At 39.1% G+C, this 17417-nt stretch overlaps 2 protein-coding genes across 3 annotated transcripts; both read left to right on the forward strand.

Annotated features, from left to right (window-relative positions):
• The first annotated feature begins 673 nt into the window (after positions 1–673).
• On the forward strand, positions 674–1816 carry LOC139191189 (uncharacterized). The gene is made up of 3 exons (XM_070811759.1): positions 674–895; positions 1607–1654; positions 1736–1816. Exons 1-3 carry the CDS (start codon positions 674–676, stop codon positions 1814–1816), a joined length of 351 nt encoding a protein of 116 aa, XP_070667860.1.
• Positions 1817–14713: 12897 nt separating this feature from the next.
• LOC114821118 (uncharacterized) lies at positions 14714–16697 on the forward strand. 2 transcript variants are annotated; one of them, XM_029093004.2, is made up of 5 exons: positions 14714–15234; positions 15340–15406; positions 15536–15584; positions 16133–16190; positions 16472–16697. In XM_029093004.2, exons 1-4 carry the CDS (start codon positions 14971–14973, stop codon positions 16185–16187), a joined length of 435 nt encoding a protein of 144 aa, XP_028948837.1. In that variant the 5' UTR covers positions 14714–14970; the 3' UTR covers positions 16188–16190; positions 16472–16697. The 2 variants fall into 2 exon arrangements, with proteins under 2 accessions (XP_028948837.1, XP_028948836.1); XM_029093003.2 differs by having other exon boundaries at positions 16133–16177.
• The last annotated feature ends 720 nt before the right edge of the window (positions 16698–17417 follow it).

The following is a 17417-nucleotide window of genomic DNA, read 5'->3' on the forward strand; positions in this document are numbered from 1 at the left end:
GGGTGATAGTTGATCAGCTTACTAAGTCAGCACATTTTATTCCAGTGCGAGAAAAATATCTATTAAGCCGATTAGCTAAGTTATTCATATCGAAGATTGTGAAGTACCATGGTGTTCCAGTTAATATTATCTTGGATTAGGATCCTCGATTTACTTCTAAGTTCTTGATAGCATTCCAGGAAGCTCTTGGTACAAGATTACTTTATAGTACGGCATATCACCCTCAGACAGACGGACAATCAGATAAGACTATTCAGATATTAAAACATATGTTGAGATCTTCAGTGCTGCAATTTGGTGATGGTTGGCATGATTGTTTAGATTTGATGAAATTCGCCTACAACAACAGTTACTATTCGAGTATTGGTATGACACCTTTTGAAGCACTATATGGCAAGTCTTGTCGAATGCCATTATGCTAGTTAGAAGTGGGTGAAAAAGTTTTGGTGGGCCATGAGATTGTGGATGAAACTACCTAGAATATTCAACTAATTAAGTCTAACCTGAAAGCGGCCCAGGACCAACAAAAGAGCTTAGCAGACAAGCATGCCACTGACCGGATGTATAATGTAGGTGATTAGGTGATTGGGTATTTCTAAAGCTATCACCATGGAAAGGTGTTGTGCGGTTTGGAAAGAAAGGCAAGTTAAGTCCTAGGTACATTGGACCATATATGATCACCGAGCGAGTCGGTAAGGTTACTTACAGGCTTGAGTTGCCTCCAAAGTTGTCCAAGGTGCATGATGTGTTTCATGTTTCGATGCTTCGTCATTATGTTGCAAATCCTACACATGTGATTCCTCCTCAACCTTTAGAAATTAATCCGAATTTGACTTACAACGAGAAGCCAGTGACTATTTTGGATTGGAAAGATAAGGAGCTGAGGAATAAGATAGTACGTTTGGTGAAACTATTATGGAGAAATCACTCAGTAGAAGAGGTTACTTGGGAGACAAATGACCGGATGAGAGAGATGTATCCACGCCTATTTTATGATTATTAGTGGATTGTATGATTGTATAAATTTCGAGGAAGAAATTTTATATGGTGGGTAGATTGTCACAACCCGTCCCGAATTAAAGTTATCGATAACGTGAATTGACAAAATTGCCTTTGAACGGTTTATGGTGGTGTGTGTAAATGGGCCAATGTTTGGGCTTAATCAAATTTTAAAGTTTTAGTTGTTTGGTTGGTGACCCAATTTGGACCACACACACACAAAAGTACCTTTCTCTCTCTTCTCTCCTGTGCTCTCTCCCTTGGACTCACTCTCTCTCCTTTTCTCCCGTATGGATTAACAACAAACTAGTCAGAAGTTTGCAGATAGAGGGTTTAAAGGACACCATTGTGTTCCTGAGGTTCATACAAGTTGAATGGTACCATTTTTAGGTAAGAACTTTTTCGAAAACTCGTGAAAACCCTAACTCAATTTATGTCACTATTCATGCAATCGTAAAATCGTGTGTTTTTTGGGATTTCAAGCTTACAGGTAGCTTAAGGAAGTCCTCACGAGGCTCGGAGTGGTTCGTTGGAAGAATTTGGACGTCGGATTATCGAGAACGACGGGTTTTAAGATTTACCAGAATATCGATGCTTTTTCCGGCAGGTTTCTGATGTTTCAGGCCTCGACACAAGTATGGCTTTGTTCGTCTTGGTGAGGTCTTCAAATTGGTTCAAATTTCATGGAATTTGGTTAAGAAATGAATAAGATATAAGGTTTTGAAATAAATTCTAGAAACCAACGAAGTCATCGGCGTCCGGTAACTCGTCGGAGAAGACAAGGGCATATTCTGTCAGTTTTGATGGAATATACTAACAGCGTTAGATGACGCCGTTAATAATTGATGGTATATGCTTGCTTTTGGACGAAATATTCTTGATGGCGTTAACTACCGTCGTCAGTGTGCCTGGCACGTGCCCGCGCGTGGGCGGCGCATTTGGCCGTGCCTTGGCTGCGCGTGAGGGGTCGGAAAAATTTTCTAAAAATATAGGGATGTTCGTGAGGTTGTGTAGATCACATTGGTATATTCAAACATCCCATTTGATCAATGTATGAGAAGTTATTAGTTAGAATTGGTTATGTGCTTTAAATTAACGTTTTTATAGTTGTTTCATATATAGGAGAGACTTATCCCGAGGAAGAGCGCAGTCAAGGGCAACTCGGGTGCTACGACCTTTCGACATACCAGTGAGTGGGCTTTTGGTTTTAAGTATATATGTATATGCTTGAAATTTTCCCAGAAAATGTATTTAAATAAGTTATGATTTGAATTGCCATGCCAAACGCTTTATATTTAGAATATGCATATGATGTTTGTATATATATATATATATATATAATTGTGATGCTGTGGATACTCAGATAAACCCAGGTGAGTTATGAATTATGAATGTGATTAACGGTTGTGATTAATTGAGAAGCATAGAGTTCATAAACATGCATCCCTGATGATTGTGAATTACTAGATATAGAGTATGGGCTTGTTTATAATGTCACCTCCCGCACCATTTACTCACTTTGGATTCAATTTAAATGCATAGTATTATGACTAGCGATTTATTGGATAGCTATCATGAGTCCCCTAGCATTGAGCTTAACTATGGAGGAAGACGGAGGAGAACCACCTCAACTGCCCCGTCTGATGAGGTCCGACGAGCTCCAAAGCTCCAATCTCAGAGCCACGCCTCGATCCGCAGTCCACTTGTCCCGAATCCACACTCGACCCCAGTGAGGACGATAGCACCGATTCGAAACCCACCTTGCTGAACCAGACCGAGTTATTCCGAGCTCTCGAAGTGGTCGAGAGAGACTCCCTGGCCATTGCCGATAGCTTCACGTCCCTCTTCGCCTCCCTCCGCCTGGCCCTCTCAGAGGTCTCTCTCTCCTTCCATCTCAATTTTGTTTTGTGTTTGGTTATCGAGAAAGTGATGAAACGGAAGGAAAAAATTGTGTTTTTTTTTTAATTTTTAATTTTCCCTTAATTAGACCCTAATTGAATGATTTGGTAATTTTTCTAATTACGGAGGTTACTAGCAACTCAGCTGATCACATGCATTGTTTTGGTGAGGCTGCTGACCGCCTTCAAGAATCTGGTATCTGTTTATACAAATCATAATAAACATTTAATTTTGGGGATGCGATTGGATTTTCAATTTCAGTTCTTGATGCTGCTACCAAAACTTCGGCAATGTGTGTGGGTCTTTGCCATGGAAGCATGCTATTGTTGGGTTATTTGAACCATATATTAATAAAACTTTATTTGTCAACAAAAACTTCGGCAAATTACCACTTTAATCGTCTTACTAGAATTAACAAAAATAAAGAACGTGGACAATTTAGCAATTGCGTCTAACACAAATTTTATTGTTTTTTTATACTAACATCACAACCATGTAAATATAGCATATCATATGTAAAAATTAAAAAAGGAATAGTTTGGTTGCGGTCCTTAGTCCCTAACTGTTATAGACTCAAACCTTATGCATTTTAGGTTTTTTATTGAAATCCCTCCCTTACCACATAAATGACATAATAATAAATAAATAAAAATGCAATAATACCAATAAAAACTCAACCCTTTTTTTTTTCTTTCATTTACACTACCAATTCAATTATTCAAAATTGCTTATTGGGTTTTCATTAAAAAAAAATTGCTTATGGGTGCATTCTAGGTTATAAAAAGTGGGATTTTATTTTATTTTTATAAAATATGAGTACATTTATATAGGCTACACTTTACATTTAAAAAAATTGGTATATTGAGTACATTTTACATACAAAAAAATAATACATTTTATACAAAAAAGGGGAACGTTTTAGATGACAAAAAATGGGTACATTTTATGTAAAAAATAATGGATACAGTTTATATATAAAAAACAATGGTACATTTTAGATTAAAAAAATAAATAGATTTTACATTAAAAAATGGGTACATTTTACATAAAAATGGTACTTACAAAAACAAAGGATACATTTTGCATATAATAAAGGGGTACATTTGTAATGAAAAATGGGTATATTTGTCACAGCCCATTCCGGGATTTTATATATCGGGACGTGAAATGACGGAATTACCCTTGGCGGGTATTAAGGTATGTGTGTGTGTGACATATTGGACTAAATGCATTCATTCCTAAACTTTTGGAAACTTGGTTTAAGTGGGATTAAAATTTGGATTGTATTTTGTGGTTAGGGAGTTAGAAAATTAAATGGATGGTGATGGTATGAGGTGGACCACACAGCACACACACACAGTCAACCCTTCTCTCTCCCTCCCCCGTGCTCTCTCTCTCTTCTCCGTTCAGTCTCTCTCTCCCTCTCGAATTGTACGGACAAGGGTCAATACCCTCGAACTTTCACGGATCGACGCCAAAAAGGTATGGTTTTTCATCCTTTCGACCTCCTAAATCGTTTGGTACTAGTTTTAGGACGCGAAACCTTCGAAATCACGTGAAACCCGAACCCCCATTTTATGTCACTGTTCATGCAATCGTGATATGTTGATTTTCAGGGAATTCTAAGCTTATAGTGAGCTTAGTGAGGTCCCAAGGAAGCTCGAAGTGCTTCGTTTGAAGGTTTTGGACGTCGGGATCACTGGGTTCGAAATTGGCCGGTTTTCTTGGAATTTCTCCGGTGAGATTTCGTAGTTTTTAGAGCCTTAAAGTAGTATAACGTGAAACTACATGCTTAGGGCTTCATTTTGATATAAAATACGAAGAAAATGGTTGAGAAACGACGAAGAATAAGGAGATTGAAAAATCTCCAATTTTCCGGCAACCGAAAAAACCAGTCCGGAGAGCCGAGGTAGGAGGCGCGCGTGGGGGGCGCGTGGACCCATGCCTGTCCAGGCGCGTAGGGGCGCGTGCAGCTTCAGAAAATTTTTCTAAAAATTTCTCGATGTCTGTGACATCGAGTAGGTCGATATGGTATATTCATATACCCAAATTGAGCACCGTATGAAAAGTTATTTCGATTTGTTGGTTATGTGCTTTAATTGACGTTTTTATAGTTGTTTCACATATAGGTGACACCTATCCCGAGGACGAGCGCATCCAGGGACGTCACGGGGGTTACGACCCATCGACTTACCAGTGAGTGGGCAGTTTGTTTTCCGTATATACCTATATACTATTGATTTTTCCCAGAAATTGAATTTATATGAAAGTATGTTTTCAAATGCCATGCATGCATATTATGAATTATATGAATTGATATTGATGTATATATATACGTGAATTGGTGCTGTGGACGCACAGGTAAGTATCAGGTGAGTTTTATGTTATTCATGTGAATAGTTGATGATGTGAATTGTGTTGAGAGCTCATAACCTTCACCCCTGGTGTTAGTGCTTATATTATTCACCGCACCGCACGCTCACCTTGGATCCAAGTAGGTGCATGTCGTACAGACCATGAGAGGGTTCCGACATGCTAGTTGTACAGACCACTAGAGGTGGTTCCAACTAGTGGGTGACCTTAGATTATGCGCGCAGATGATTGATGAGAGAAGCACTAGAGCGTATTATTACACCATTCTTGTCGTACAGACTACTTCAGGTAGTTCCGACTTATATGCAGAGTAGTGCCGTACAGGTCACCGTGGTGACTCCGGCTGGGTTGGATATCGAGCTATAGGATTAACCGTACAGGACCAAACTGCAGGGTCTCCGGTTGATTCCTTATTTCACCTGTTATATTGATGCATTCATATTCTGTTTTTGACATTATGACATGGCATACTTTTTGGTTTTGATAAAGATTGATGATTTGAGATATTTGAAGGTATATGCTATTATGTTATTTTCTGGGAAAGTATACAGGTTTTACAATGAGGGGTTAGAAATGTTTTAAATGAAATGTTTTGGAAAACTTTGGTTTTACTGACCCACTCAATTTTGTTTTTGCACCCCTCCAGGTTCTAGTTAGCAGTTGGTGGCTCACGAGGTTTTCTTCGGCGTTCTGACAAACTTCCTGCATGTAGGACTCACCTGCGGGTGTTGTAATTTAATTATAGTCCTACTTGACTGCACCTAGTTTTTATACTCTGAAATTGTGTACTGCACACTTAAACTCACTCTAGCATGCTAGTTGGATATTACTGCTAGTAGTTGGTTTTTATTCCTTCGTATTTCTCATATCCTTTACTTCCGCTTCGCACTTTTGGTTACGTCTCACTCACGTGACGGCCAGTACGCCTTGATTCTAGGATCGGGGTGTGTCAGTTTGGTATCAGAGCCTAGGTTGCAGTCCTGTATAAATTGTTAATGCTCTAATGATCTTTTGATGTTTTTTGTCAGAATTATGCCGCCTCATAGGGAATCACGCCGTGCTTCTGAGCCTAATTTCCCTGATATAACTCAATTAGGGGAAGCGATGGCCCAGGCCTTTCAGAATGCAATCCGCCCTCCACCTCCTCCTCAGATGACACCCCTAGAGACTATGTATAATCTGAAATTGGATCGTTTCATGGGTAATGAAGGTCATGAAGGGGCAGAGAAATGGCTAGACCATATTGAAATGACTTTTCAGGTGATGCAGAGTCAAGGGAATTTTCCTGCTAATAGATGGGTTGAGACCACTACTTGGTTTTTGGGACGAGAGCCTGCAGCTTGGTGGAGAAATCAAACTCAGTTTATGTCCCCTGAGATGGCAGCTGATTGGGAAGTATTCAAAGAGAATTTTAAGAAAAGATTTGTCCCTCCGGAGTACATCGATCGCAAGAAGCAGGAGTTCACTTGATTGAAGCAAAAGAATATGTCAGCGCATGAGTATTACAGGAAGTTTACAGACTTGTCTCGTTATGATCTTGATACAGTGGGTAATCAGGTAGAGATGCTTCGCCGTTTTAAGCTGGGAACTAAGAGGAAATGGCAGACTTTTGCTAGTGCGCTTTCTTGCACCGATTATCATGAGTTTTTTGAGATTTTGGTTCGGATGGAGGATTCCGATAACCTTCCTAGTGACAGAGAGGATGATGAGGACAAGAATGATAATCAGAAGAATGATGATAAGGGCAAGGGTATCTCCATTCAGGGACCCCGTAAGACGCAGAATTTCAAGAAAAGTGGAGCGAGTTCGAGTTCTTCCAATGGAGGATTTAGTGTCATAGGCCCGAGGAGAGGTGGAAGATTTGCTGGCGGGCCCAGATTTCAGAGACAGAGAGATTTTGGTGGTTCTGGTTGCTCCGTTGTGCCGCCGTTGTAACTTCAGACATCATAGTGAGTGTAGGAAAAGTGGGAATGGTGGTGCTTGCTACACTTGTGGACAGATGGGACATAGGGCTGCTCAGTGTCCCCAGAGTCAGCAGAAAACTCAGCAATCTGCTATGCCACCTCCAGTGCCGATTCAACAGAACTTTGGATCAGGCAATTATGGTCAGACGGGTCGTGGTGGTGCTTACCACTATCAGGGTGATGCTGCTCCCTATGCTTCCGGATAGTATCAGTATTCCCAGGATCTTTATTCTCATACTGGGTATTCCCAAGACCCTGGGGGTTATATTTCTTATTCTTCCATGCCAGCTAGTGAATCTCAGTGGTATCAGGGAGGTCAGCCCCGATAGGGAGAGGTTGTTGCTAGTGGTGCAGGATCATCTAGACAGTCTAATCAATCAGGATAGGGACGTGCTTCACAGGGACAAGGTAACCAAGGCAACAGAGGTCGTGGTGGATGACAGCAAGCTCAGGGACGTGTTAATCACATCTCACTGCAAGATGCTCAAAATCATCCGGACTTGATTATGGGTACATTAAATATCCTTGGTCACTTTGCTAGAGTTTTGATTGATTGTGGTGCTACATATTCTGTGATTTCTCATACGTTTGCTCAGATGACTCAACCTCACCCTTCGCCTCTAGGATATGATTTAGAGTTTGCCATGCCTAGAGGGGACAAAGGTTATGTTGATAATGTTTATACTGGGTGTCCAGTGATGGTAGAGGGTGTAGTTATGCCAGCTAATCTTATCCCGTTAGATATTGTGGATTTTAATGTGATTCTAGGGGCAGATTGGTTGCATTTTAATTGTGCCCATATTGATTGTTACGGGAAATCTGTTACCTTTTGTCGTCCTGGATTACCAGAGGTTACTTTTATGGGTGAAAGAAGTGGGGTGAGACATGGAGTTATTTCTGCCATGAGAGCAAGGAAATTATTATCGAAGGGTTGTCAAGGATACTTAGCACATGTGGTGTTAAATGATGTTGTCCCTAACAGTGTAGAGGAAGTTGGAGTAGTCAGGCACTATCCTGATGTATTTCCATATGATTTGCCGGGATTGCCGCCAAACAGAGATGTGGAATTTTCTATTGATTTGCTTCCAGGTACAGATCCTATATCTTTAACTCCATACAGAATGGCTCCAGCTGAACTGAGAGAGTTGAAAATTCAGTTACAAGAATTAATTGATAAAGGTTTCATTCAACCTAGTACGTCATCTTGGGGAGCTCCGGTATTATTTGTAAGAAAGAAAGATGGAACTCTGAGATTATGTATTGATTATAGGCAATTGAATCGAGTAACGATTAAAAACCGTTATCCATTGCCTCGTATCGATGATTTGTTTGATCAGCTGAAAGGTGCATGTGTGTTCTCCAAGATTGATTTGAGATCTGGATATTATCAGTTGAAGATTAAAGATGAAGACGTACCTAAGACGGCCTTCAGGACCCGTTATGGACATTATGAATTTCTAGTGATGCCATTTGGATTGACTAATGCACCTGCAGCTTTCATGAGGTTAATGAATAAGGTATTCCAGCAATATCTTGATAAATTTGTTATTGTTTTAATCGATGATATTCTGATATACTCTAAGTCTAAAGCAGGTCATATTCGACATCTTAACTTGGTATTAAGGAAATTGAGGGAGCATCAGTTGTATGCTAAGTTCAGTAATGTCAGTTTTGGTTGAATGAAGTGGCATTTTTTGGGCATGTAGTATCGGCACAAGGAATCCAAGTAGATCCTTAAAAGATAGCAGCAGTGGAGAATTGGGAACAACCACGAACAGTCTCTAAGGTGCGGAGTTTTCTTGGTCTAGTAGGTTATTATCGACGGTTTGTTCAAGATTTTTCTATGATTGCTTTACCATTAACGAAGTTAACCAGGAAGGATGTTAAGTTCGAGTGGGACGAGAATTGTGAGCAAAGTTTTCAGCAATTGAAATATTACCTCACTCATGCTCCAGTATTGGTACTTCCTGATGATAGCGGTAACTTTGAGATTTACAATGATGCTTCTTTGAATGGTTTGGGATGTGTTTTGATGCAGCATAATAGAGTGATCGCCTATGCTTCTCAACAGTTGAAGATTCATGAAATGAATTATCCTATTCACGATCTTGAATTGGCAGCCATTATCTTTGCTTTAAAAATTTAGAGGCATTATCTCTATGGTGAGAAGTGTAAGATCTTCACAGATCATAAGAGTCTTCAGTATCTTTTTACTCAGCATGATCTTAACCTTCGTCAGTGAAGGTGGATGGAATTACTAAGTGATTATGACTGTACTATTGAGTATCATCCGGGTCGTGCAAATGTGGTAGCTGATGCACTGAGTAGGAAACCTCAAGGTCGACTCAATGCTTTGTATGCTTGCCGTGTTCCTCTTCTTGCAGAATTGAGAGCTATTGGAGTAAAGTTGGAGTTAGAAGATCGAAGAGAAGCTTTTCTTGCTAGTTTCCAAGTCAGGCCAGTTTTGGTTGATCGTGTACTTGAAGCTCAGAGGGTTGATGAAGAAATTCAAGAAATGATTCAATTGAGAAAGGAAGGGAAAAAGAAAGACCTCAGGATTCGTGAATCAGATGACATGCTTATGCAGGAGAACATAATGTATGTGCCGAATAATGAGGAATTAGAGAAAGAGATTTTGGATGAAGCACATTGTTCAGCTTATGCGATGCAGCCTGGAGGAACTAAGATGTACCATACCATTCGATCATTTTATTATTGGCCAAGTATGAAAAGGGAAATTGCAGAATATGTAAGCAGGTGTATTGTTTGTCAGCAAGTTAAAGCTGAAAGAAAGAAGCCATTTGGGCGAATGCAACCACTTCTTGTTCCTCAGTGGAAATGGGAAAATATAACTATGGATTTCGTGTACAAGCTTACTCGTACACGAAATGGATTTGATGGCGTTTGGATGATTGTAGATCGGCTTACCAAGTCAACACACTTCATTCCAGTGAGGGAAAAGTATCCTCTGAATAAATTGGCTAAGTTGTTCATCACGAAGATTGTGAAGTATCACGGAGTTCCAATGAATATTATTTCTGATTGAGATCCAAGATTTACTTCTAAGTTTTGGATAGCTTTTCAAGAAGCTCTTGGTACGAAACTACTTTACAGCACTGCTTATCATCCTCAAACCGATGGACAATCAGAGAGGACTATTCAAACGTTGGAGGATATGTTGAGATCTTCAGTATTACAGTTTGGTGATTCTTGGCATGATCGCCTAGACTTGATGGAATTTGCCTACAATAATAGTTTTCATTCGAGCATTGGTATGCCACCATTTGAGGCACTTTATGGTAGAGCTTGTTGTACGCCATTGTGTTGGTCAAAGGTTGGAGAAAGAGTGTTAGAAGGCCCAGAGATTGTGGATGAGACTACTCAAAATATTCAGGTGATTAAGTCTAACCTGAAAGCGGCCCAAGATTGACAAAAGAGTTTAGCAGATAGACATGCTACTGATCGAGTTTATGATGTGGGTAATTTGGTATTCTTGAAATTTCTTGAATTGTCACCTTGGAGAGGTGTAGTGCGATTTGGAAAGAAAGGCAAATTAAGTCCTAGGTACATAGGACCTTATGAGATCGCTGAGAGGGTCGGTGAAGTTGCTTACAGGTTGAAGTTGCCTCCGGAGTTATCTAAGGTACATAATGTGTTTCATGTCTCGATGCTTCGACATTATGTTTCAGATCCTTCACACGTGATTCCTTTTCAACCTTTGGAGATTAATCCGGATTTGACGTATGATGAGGAACTAGTGACTATCTTGGATTGGAAAGACAAGGTTCTAAGGAATAAGACTGTGAGCTTGGTGAAAGTACTGTGGAGGAACCATTCAATAGAAGAAGCTACTTGGGAGACAGAAGATCGAATGAGAGAGATGTATCCAAGGTTATTTTATGGGTATTAAGCGGATTGTTTGGTCGTATGAATTTCAGGGATGAAATTCTATAAGGAGGGGAGATTGTCACAGCCCGTTTCGGGATTTTATATATCAGGGACGTGAAATGACGGAATTACCCTTGGCGAGTATTAAGGTATGTGTGTGTGTGACATATTGGACTAAATGCATTCATTCCTAAACTTTTGGAAACATAGTTTAAGTGGGATTAAAATTTGGATTGTATTTTGTGGTTAGGGAGTTAGAAAATTAAATGGATGGTGATGGTTTGAGATGGACCACACAACACACACACAGAGTCAACCCTTCTCTCTCCCTCCCCCATGCTCTCTCTCTCTTCTCCGTTCAGTCTCTCTCTCCCTCTCGAATTGTACGGACAAGGGTCAATACCCTCGAACTTTCACGGATCGACACCAAAAAGGTATGGTTTTTCATCCTTTCGACCTCCTAAATCGTTTGGTACTAGTTTTAGGACGTGAAACCTTCGAAATCACGTGAAACCCGAACCCCCATTTTATTTCATTGTTCATGCAATCGTGATATGTTGATTTTCAGGGAATTCTAAGCTTATAGTGAGCTTAGTGAGGTCCCAAGGAAGCTCGGAGTGCTTCGTTTGAAGGTTTTGGACGTCGGGATCATTGGGTTCGAAATTGGCCGGTTTTCTTGGAATTTATCCGGTGAGATTTCGTAGTTTTTAGAGCCTTAAAGTAGTATAACGTGAAACTACATGCTTAGGGCTTCATTTTTATATAAAATACGAAGAAAATGGTTGAGAAACGACGGAGAACAAGGAGATTGAAAAATCTCCAGTTTTCCGACCACTGGAAAAACCAGTCCGGCGAGCCGAGGTAGGAGACGCGCGTGGGGGGCGCGTGGACCCGTGCCTGTCCAGGCGCGTAGGGGCGCGTGCAGCTTCAGAAATTTTTTCTAAAAATTTCTCGACGTCCGTGACATCGAGTAGGTTGATGTGGTATATTCATATACCCAAATTAAGCACCGTATGAAAAGTTATTTCGATTTGTTGGTTATGTGCTTTAATTGACGTTTTTATAGTTGTTTCACATATAGGTGACACCTATCCCGAGGACGAGCGCATCCAGGGATGTCACGGGGGTTACGACCCATCGACTTACCAGAGTGGGCAGTTTGTTTTCCGTATATACCTATATACTACTGATTTTTTCCAGAAATTGAATTTATATGAAAGTATGTTTTCAAATGCCATGCATGCATATTATGAATTATATGAATTGATATTGATGTATATATATACGTGAATTGGTGATGTGGACGCACATGTGAGTATCGGGTGAGTTTTATGTTATTCATGTGAATCATTGATGATGTGAATTGTGTTGAGAGCTCATAACAGGCACCCCTGGTGTTAGTGCTTATATTATTCACCGCACCGCACGCTCACCTTGGATCCAAGTAGGTGCATGTCGTACAGACCATGAGAGGGTTCCGACATGCTAGTCGTACAGACCACTAGAGGTGGTTCCGATTAGTGGGTGACCTTAGATTATGCGCGCAGATGATTGATGAGAGAAGCACTAGAGCGTATTATTACACCATTCTTGTCGTACAGACTACTTCAGGTAGTTCCGACTTATGTGCAGAGCAGTGCCGTACAGGTCACCGTGGTGACTCCGGCTGGGTTGGATATTGAGCTATAGGATTAACCGTACAGGACCAACTGCAGGGTCTCCGGTTGATTCCTTATTTCACATGTTATATTGATGCATTCATATTCTGTTTTTGACATTATGACATGGCATACTTTTTGGTTTTGATAAAGATTGATGATTTGAGATATTTGAAGGTATATGCTATTATGTTATTTTCTGGGAAAGTATACAGGTTTTACAATGAGGGGTTAGAAATGTTTTAAATGAAATGTTTTGGAAAACTTTGGTTTTACTGACCCACTCAATTTTGTTTTTGCGCCCCTCTAGGTTCTAATTAGCAGTTGGTGGGTCACGAGGTTTTCTTCGACGTTCTGACAGACTTCCTGCATGTAGGACTCACCTGCGGGTGTTGTAATTTAATTATAGTCCTACTTGACTGCACCTAGTTTATATGCTCTGAAATTGTGTACTGCACACTTAAACCCACTCTAGCATGCTAGTTGGATATTACTGCTAGTAGTTGGTTTTTATTCCTTCGTATTTCTCATATCCTTTACTTCCGCTTCGCACTTTTGGTTACGTCACACTCACGTGATGGCCAGCACGCATTGATTCTAAGATCGGGGTGTGTCAATATTATAAATAAATTATGAGTACAAATAAAAGGTTAAAAAAATTATGAGTACAAATAAAAGTTTAAAGAAATAAGGGACAAAAAGAAATTACTGTATGGGTACAAATTAAAATTTAAAAGAAAATTGGTACAAGTTAACAAAATAGCTGCAAATTAAAAATGGATACAAACTGCAAATAGAAATATATGATAAAAGGTTTATTCATAAATATATACTAAATGTAATGTTTCTAACATTAAATAAATGACATTTATTAAAAACTAAGGATCTTGATCAAAATTTGAAAAGGAATAAAATTTTAATCAATGAAATATAAAAATAGGAATAAGAACCTAATTTCTCAATAAATAAATAAAATAAATAAACCTCACTTTTCTCATCCTCTTCCTCTGTCTCTACATTCCCCACGTTCTCTTACCTTTTCTCTTCTTTTTTTTATTTGTCTCTTTTTTTTTTTTTTTTTTTGAGTTGTCATTTGTGCTTATTAATGATAAGTCGTAGTAAAATAAAATACAAATTTAGTTGCACACATGTAGCGTGTGTGCCGATTGCTGTTGAAAATTATATATTATAATATTTAATTTTTATATGAATGAAAAATAAAAGTTGTGTGTCATAGTTGAATTCAAATTCATGAGTTGCGTCTGTTCGTTTGAACCTTAGGCAACGGTCACAATGTTTTAAAAGGGGGTGGCTTGAGTTCTATATAAACTAAAACATCCCACATATCTAAGGTATCGATGAGAAGAGTTTTTCTCTAAGGTCTTTTATTCTTGGTTAGTCAAATTCCGAGTCGTGTCTTAAGAGTATGGAATATATAAAGTTCGCCAGAGCCCGAAGATTGAAGTGCTTTTACTTCGGATTATAGATTGTTGAATCCTAGGAGACGGACGCCTACCGAACTACAAGCACAAGAGTAGGGGCGAAATTCTGTTTTTAGGACATTGCATTTATGCAAGCCTCAATCTCCAAGTTTGTTAGTATTTCTAACTTTCTCCCTAGTTGTATATATTAATCTTGTATACTATTGATGTTGTGATTTTCTTTATGATTATTATCATTGGAATTATACTGTTATTTTTCATATTTTCTAATATTGCTTCAACAATTGCTAGTTTTTGTTTTTAAGTTGTTTTTAATATGAAGATATCTTATCCAGACAGTATAAATAATCAACTTTTTAGTCCGATGTAGTACCAAACGATTGGCAAAATAGTTAGTACTATCTATTGCACAGATGCTCTAAGATGCATTTTAATATATTCTTTAGAGATACTTTAAGATGAGTAGAATTTGAATCTCAATTGTTAAACTGCTTAAAATTAAATATTGATGTTCACCAATACATCAATTAAATATCAATATTCAACAAGATATCAATAAAAATTTTAAAATTCATCTTTTCAGTAATTAAAAAATAATAATCATTTTGATCAATTTCTAAAATAAACTAACAGTCCTTTTTTGTGTCAAGAAATATACTAGGGCCGTAACTTTTATTTATTTTTGGTTCTGTTAACAGGTAACTCTTGACGGTTGGGGACGGAACCAGGAACAAAGCCCGCGGGAATATGGAGGAAGACGGAGGAGAACCACCTCAACTGCCCCGTCCGACGAGCTCCAAAGCTCCAATCTCAGTGCCACGCCTCGATCCGCAGTACGCTTGTCCTGAATCCACAGTCGACCCCAGTGAGGACGATCGCACCGATTCGAAACCCACCTTGCTGAACCAGACCGAGTTATTCCGAGCTCTCGAAGTGGTCGAGAGAGACTCCCTGGCCATCGCCGATAGCTTCACGTCCCTCTTCGCCTCCCTCCGCCTGGCCCTCTCAGAGGTCTCTCCCTCCTTCCATCTCAATTTTGTTTTGTGTTTGGTTATCGAGAAAGTGATGAAACGGAAGGAAAAATTGAATGATTTGGTAATTTTTCTAATTACGAAGGTTACTAGCAACTCAGCTGATCACATGCATTGCTTTGGTGAAGCTGCTGGCCGCCTTCAAGAATCTGGTATCTGTTTATACAAATCGCAATAAACATTTAATTTTGGGGATGAATTGTTTGTTATTAATTCTGATTTCCCGAATTTATGAAAAATAAAATTGAAAGGTGACAATGTGATTGGATTTTCAATTTCAGTTCTTGATGCTGCTACCAAGGGAAACCGGTATATAAACTCATGTCTCAGGTATATTGCTAAACGCTTTGATCATCTCGTTTTGTGATTCGATAGATGTTGGGAGATTACAATTCCGAGTGGTATGATCACGCAGAATTGTTGATGCATATGATGTGATATGGTTGTGTAATTTGAATAGCGGTAACCACGAATAGCGGTTTCTGCAACTTGGTTTCTTCATATAAATTGATGGCTTGTTACCAATCGAACGAGCGAAAACATGGAGTCATTTGTTTCCCTACTAATTTATGTCATCTGGAAAAAGGATTTTTGCAGTCAATGAGTTATATAGAAACATATAATGTTTGCCAAATTCTGTTTTCCTTTAACAGTGTGGCACATATTCTTGTTGTAACCAGTCACGGAAGTACTTACTCAAGGAAGTGTTACCCTGTGTTGGAACAAATCTGGTGATGCCTTGCATCGATAGCCGTCTGTATCTCAGTAACGCTGTCTTATGTCGCTGTTGGGTGCTTGGTTCTAGGATGGTTAAACTTTTAGGTCCCTCATAATGATGGCTTTTATAAGCAAGATGTTGAATTTTCCTTTTTTGGCAGATTAAACGAAGAAATGAAGAGCGCTGGCAGTCTAGCCTTGCAGCTGTATCCTTAACAGGTACTTTGGTTATATTCATATGTGTGTTTAATAGTTTATGCTTTTGCCTTCCACCATATCCACCGTACCGGTGGCAATCACTTGCGCTGAAATCAAGGATTCATTTCATCCTGCTGTATGCTCGGTGGGTTACCAACGTGCTGGCGGTTGATAAAAATGTCTCATCAACCCTTTATATTCAAGCATGGTTAAGAATTCAGCATTCCCTTGAATTGCTATACCTGAAGAAGGCTGTGGTTTTGTGATCTGGGTTTTCTTTTGGTTCCTTAATGCATGACCAGAAAAATCTTGAGGAGAAATGTTGACGCTCTCGACTCAGGGGTGAACAAGCTCCTTCGCCTTCCATGATGTCGATCTGCCGGATTTTAGTACCGAATTAAGTGTGTGAACTAGTTGTCCAATACGGTTTAACTTAAGCAGATGTGCTATGTCGTTGGCCGATAAGCGTAGAACCTTGAGAGCATATGTGAACTAGCTGTTATGTTGAAAGAAATATTCATGCATGTATTCTTTGTTATTGGACCTTAAAAGTCCCCCCTAGTACTTGAAGATTGACTCAAAAATGATTGTAAAGATTTAAGGGAGTTTTAACGAAAAGCCCACGGTACTGTTCACTTTAACGAAAAATCATATTTTTACACTAAAAAGTCAAACTTGGTACTATTCACTTTACCCTTTATTTTGTCCTTATCATTAAAACTCAAAGTTTTCAAGCCTTTTTCATTAGTTTTCCTAAGATTTAATCCTCTACCTTGTTTGGTGGTTTCCTGACCCAACTTGTTACTGGGTTTTGAAAGCAGGTCCAAATAATATAACTATCAAAAGGGCCCTCTCTATGGCTATAAGTTGAAAATCTTGACTCTGCTACTAGCAACGTAACATAGTAAGCGGAATGTCTCAAGTCTAATTCACATAAATGATAAGTTTGATACATATTTATCACTTGACTCATTGTGCGATTTATATTGAATCCGAGCCAAATCCTCGGTAGAATATCATTGTGCACAAAAGAGTGGAAAGAAAATGTTATTGGCACAAGTTTGGACAGGGTCCAATTATCTATCCTACATCTTCAATTACACGTGGTAGTTTATTCACAACCTAATTGTGCCATGTTGTTTATCCAAAATATTTCCTTGGATACCTGAAGGCACTACGTACCAATACAAATTTGATTATTATATTTGATCTACTAATAAATTGAGTGACCGAAGCCGCTAATTAAAT

The sequence above is a fragment of the Malus domestica genome, chromosome 14 (assembly GCF_042453785.1).
Source record: "Malus domestica chromosome 14, GDT2T_hap1".
NCBI lineage: Eukaryota > Viridiplantae > Streptophyta > Magnoliopsida > Rosales > Rosaceae > Malus > Malus domestica.

Excerpts from the sequence above, each read along its gene's own strand:
- LOC114821118 (XM_029093003.2), top strand. The coding sequence starts at position 14,971 with ATGGAGGAAGACGGAGGAGAACCACCTCAACTGCCCCGTCCGACGAGC. Across the intron at positions 15,407-15,535 it reads TGGCCGCCTTCAAGAATCTG|TTCTTGATGCTGCTACCAAG; the intron begins GTATCTGTTTAT and ends TTTCAATTTCAG. Across the intron at positions 16,178-16,471 it reads GGCAGTCTAGCCTTGCAGCT|AAAAATCTTGAGGAGAAATG; the intron begins GTATCCTTAACA and ends ATGCATGACCAG.
- LOC139191189 (XM_070811759.1), top strand. The coding sequence starts at position 674 with ATGATCACCGAGCGAGTCGGTAAGGTTACTTACAGGCTTGAGTTGCCT. Across the intron at positions 896-1,606 it reads AGGAGCTGAGGAATAAGATA|GTTTCTGATGTTTCAGGCCT; the intron begins GTACGTTTGGTG and ends TTTTTCCGGCAG. Across the intron at positions 1,655-1,735 it reads GTATGGCTTTGTTCGTCTTG|AAACCAACGAAGTCATCGGC; the intron begins GTGAGGTCTTCA and ends AATAAATTCTAG.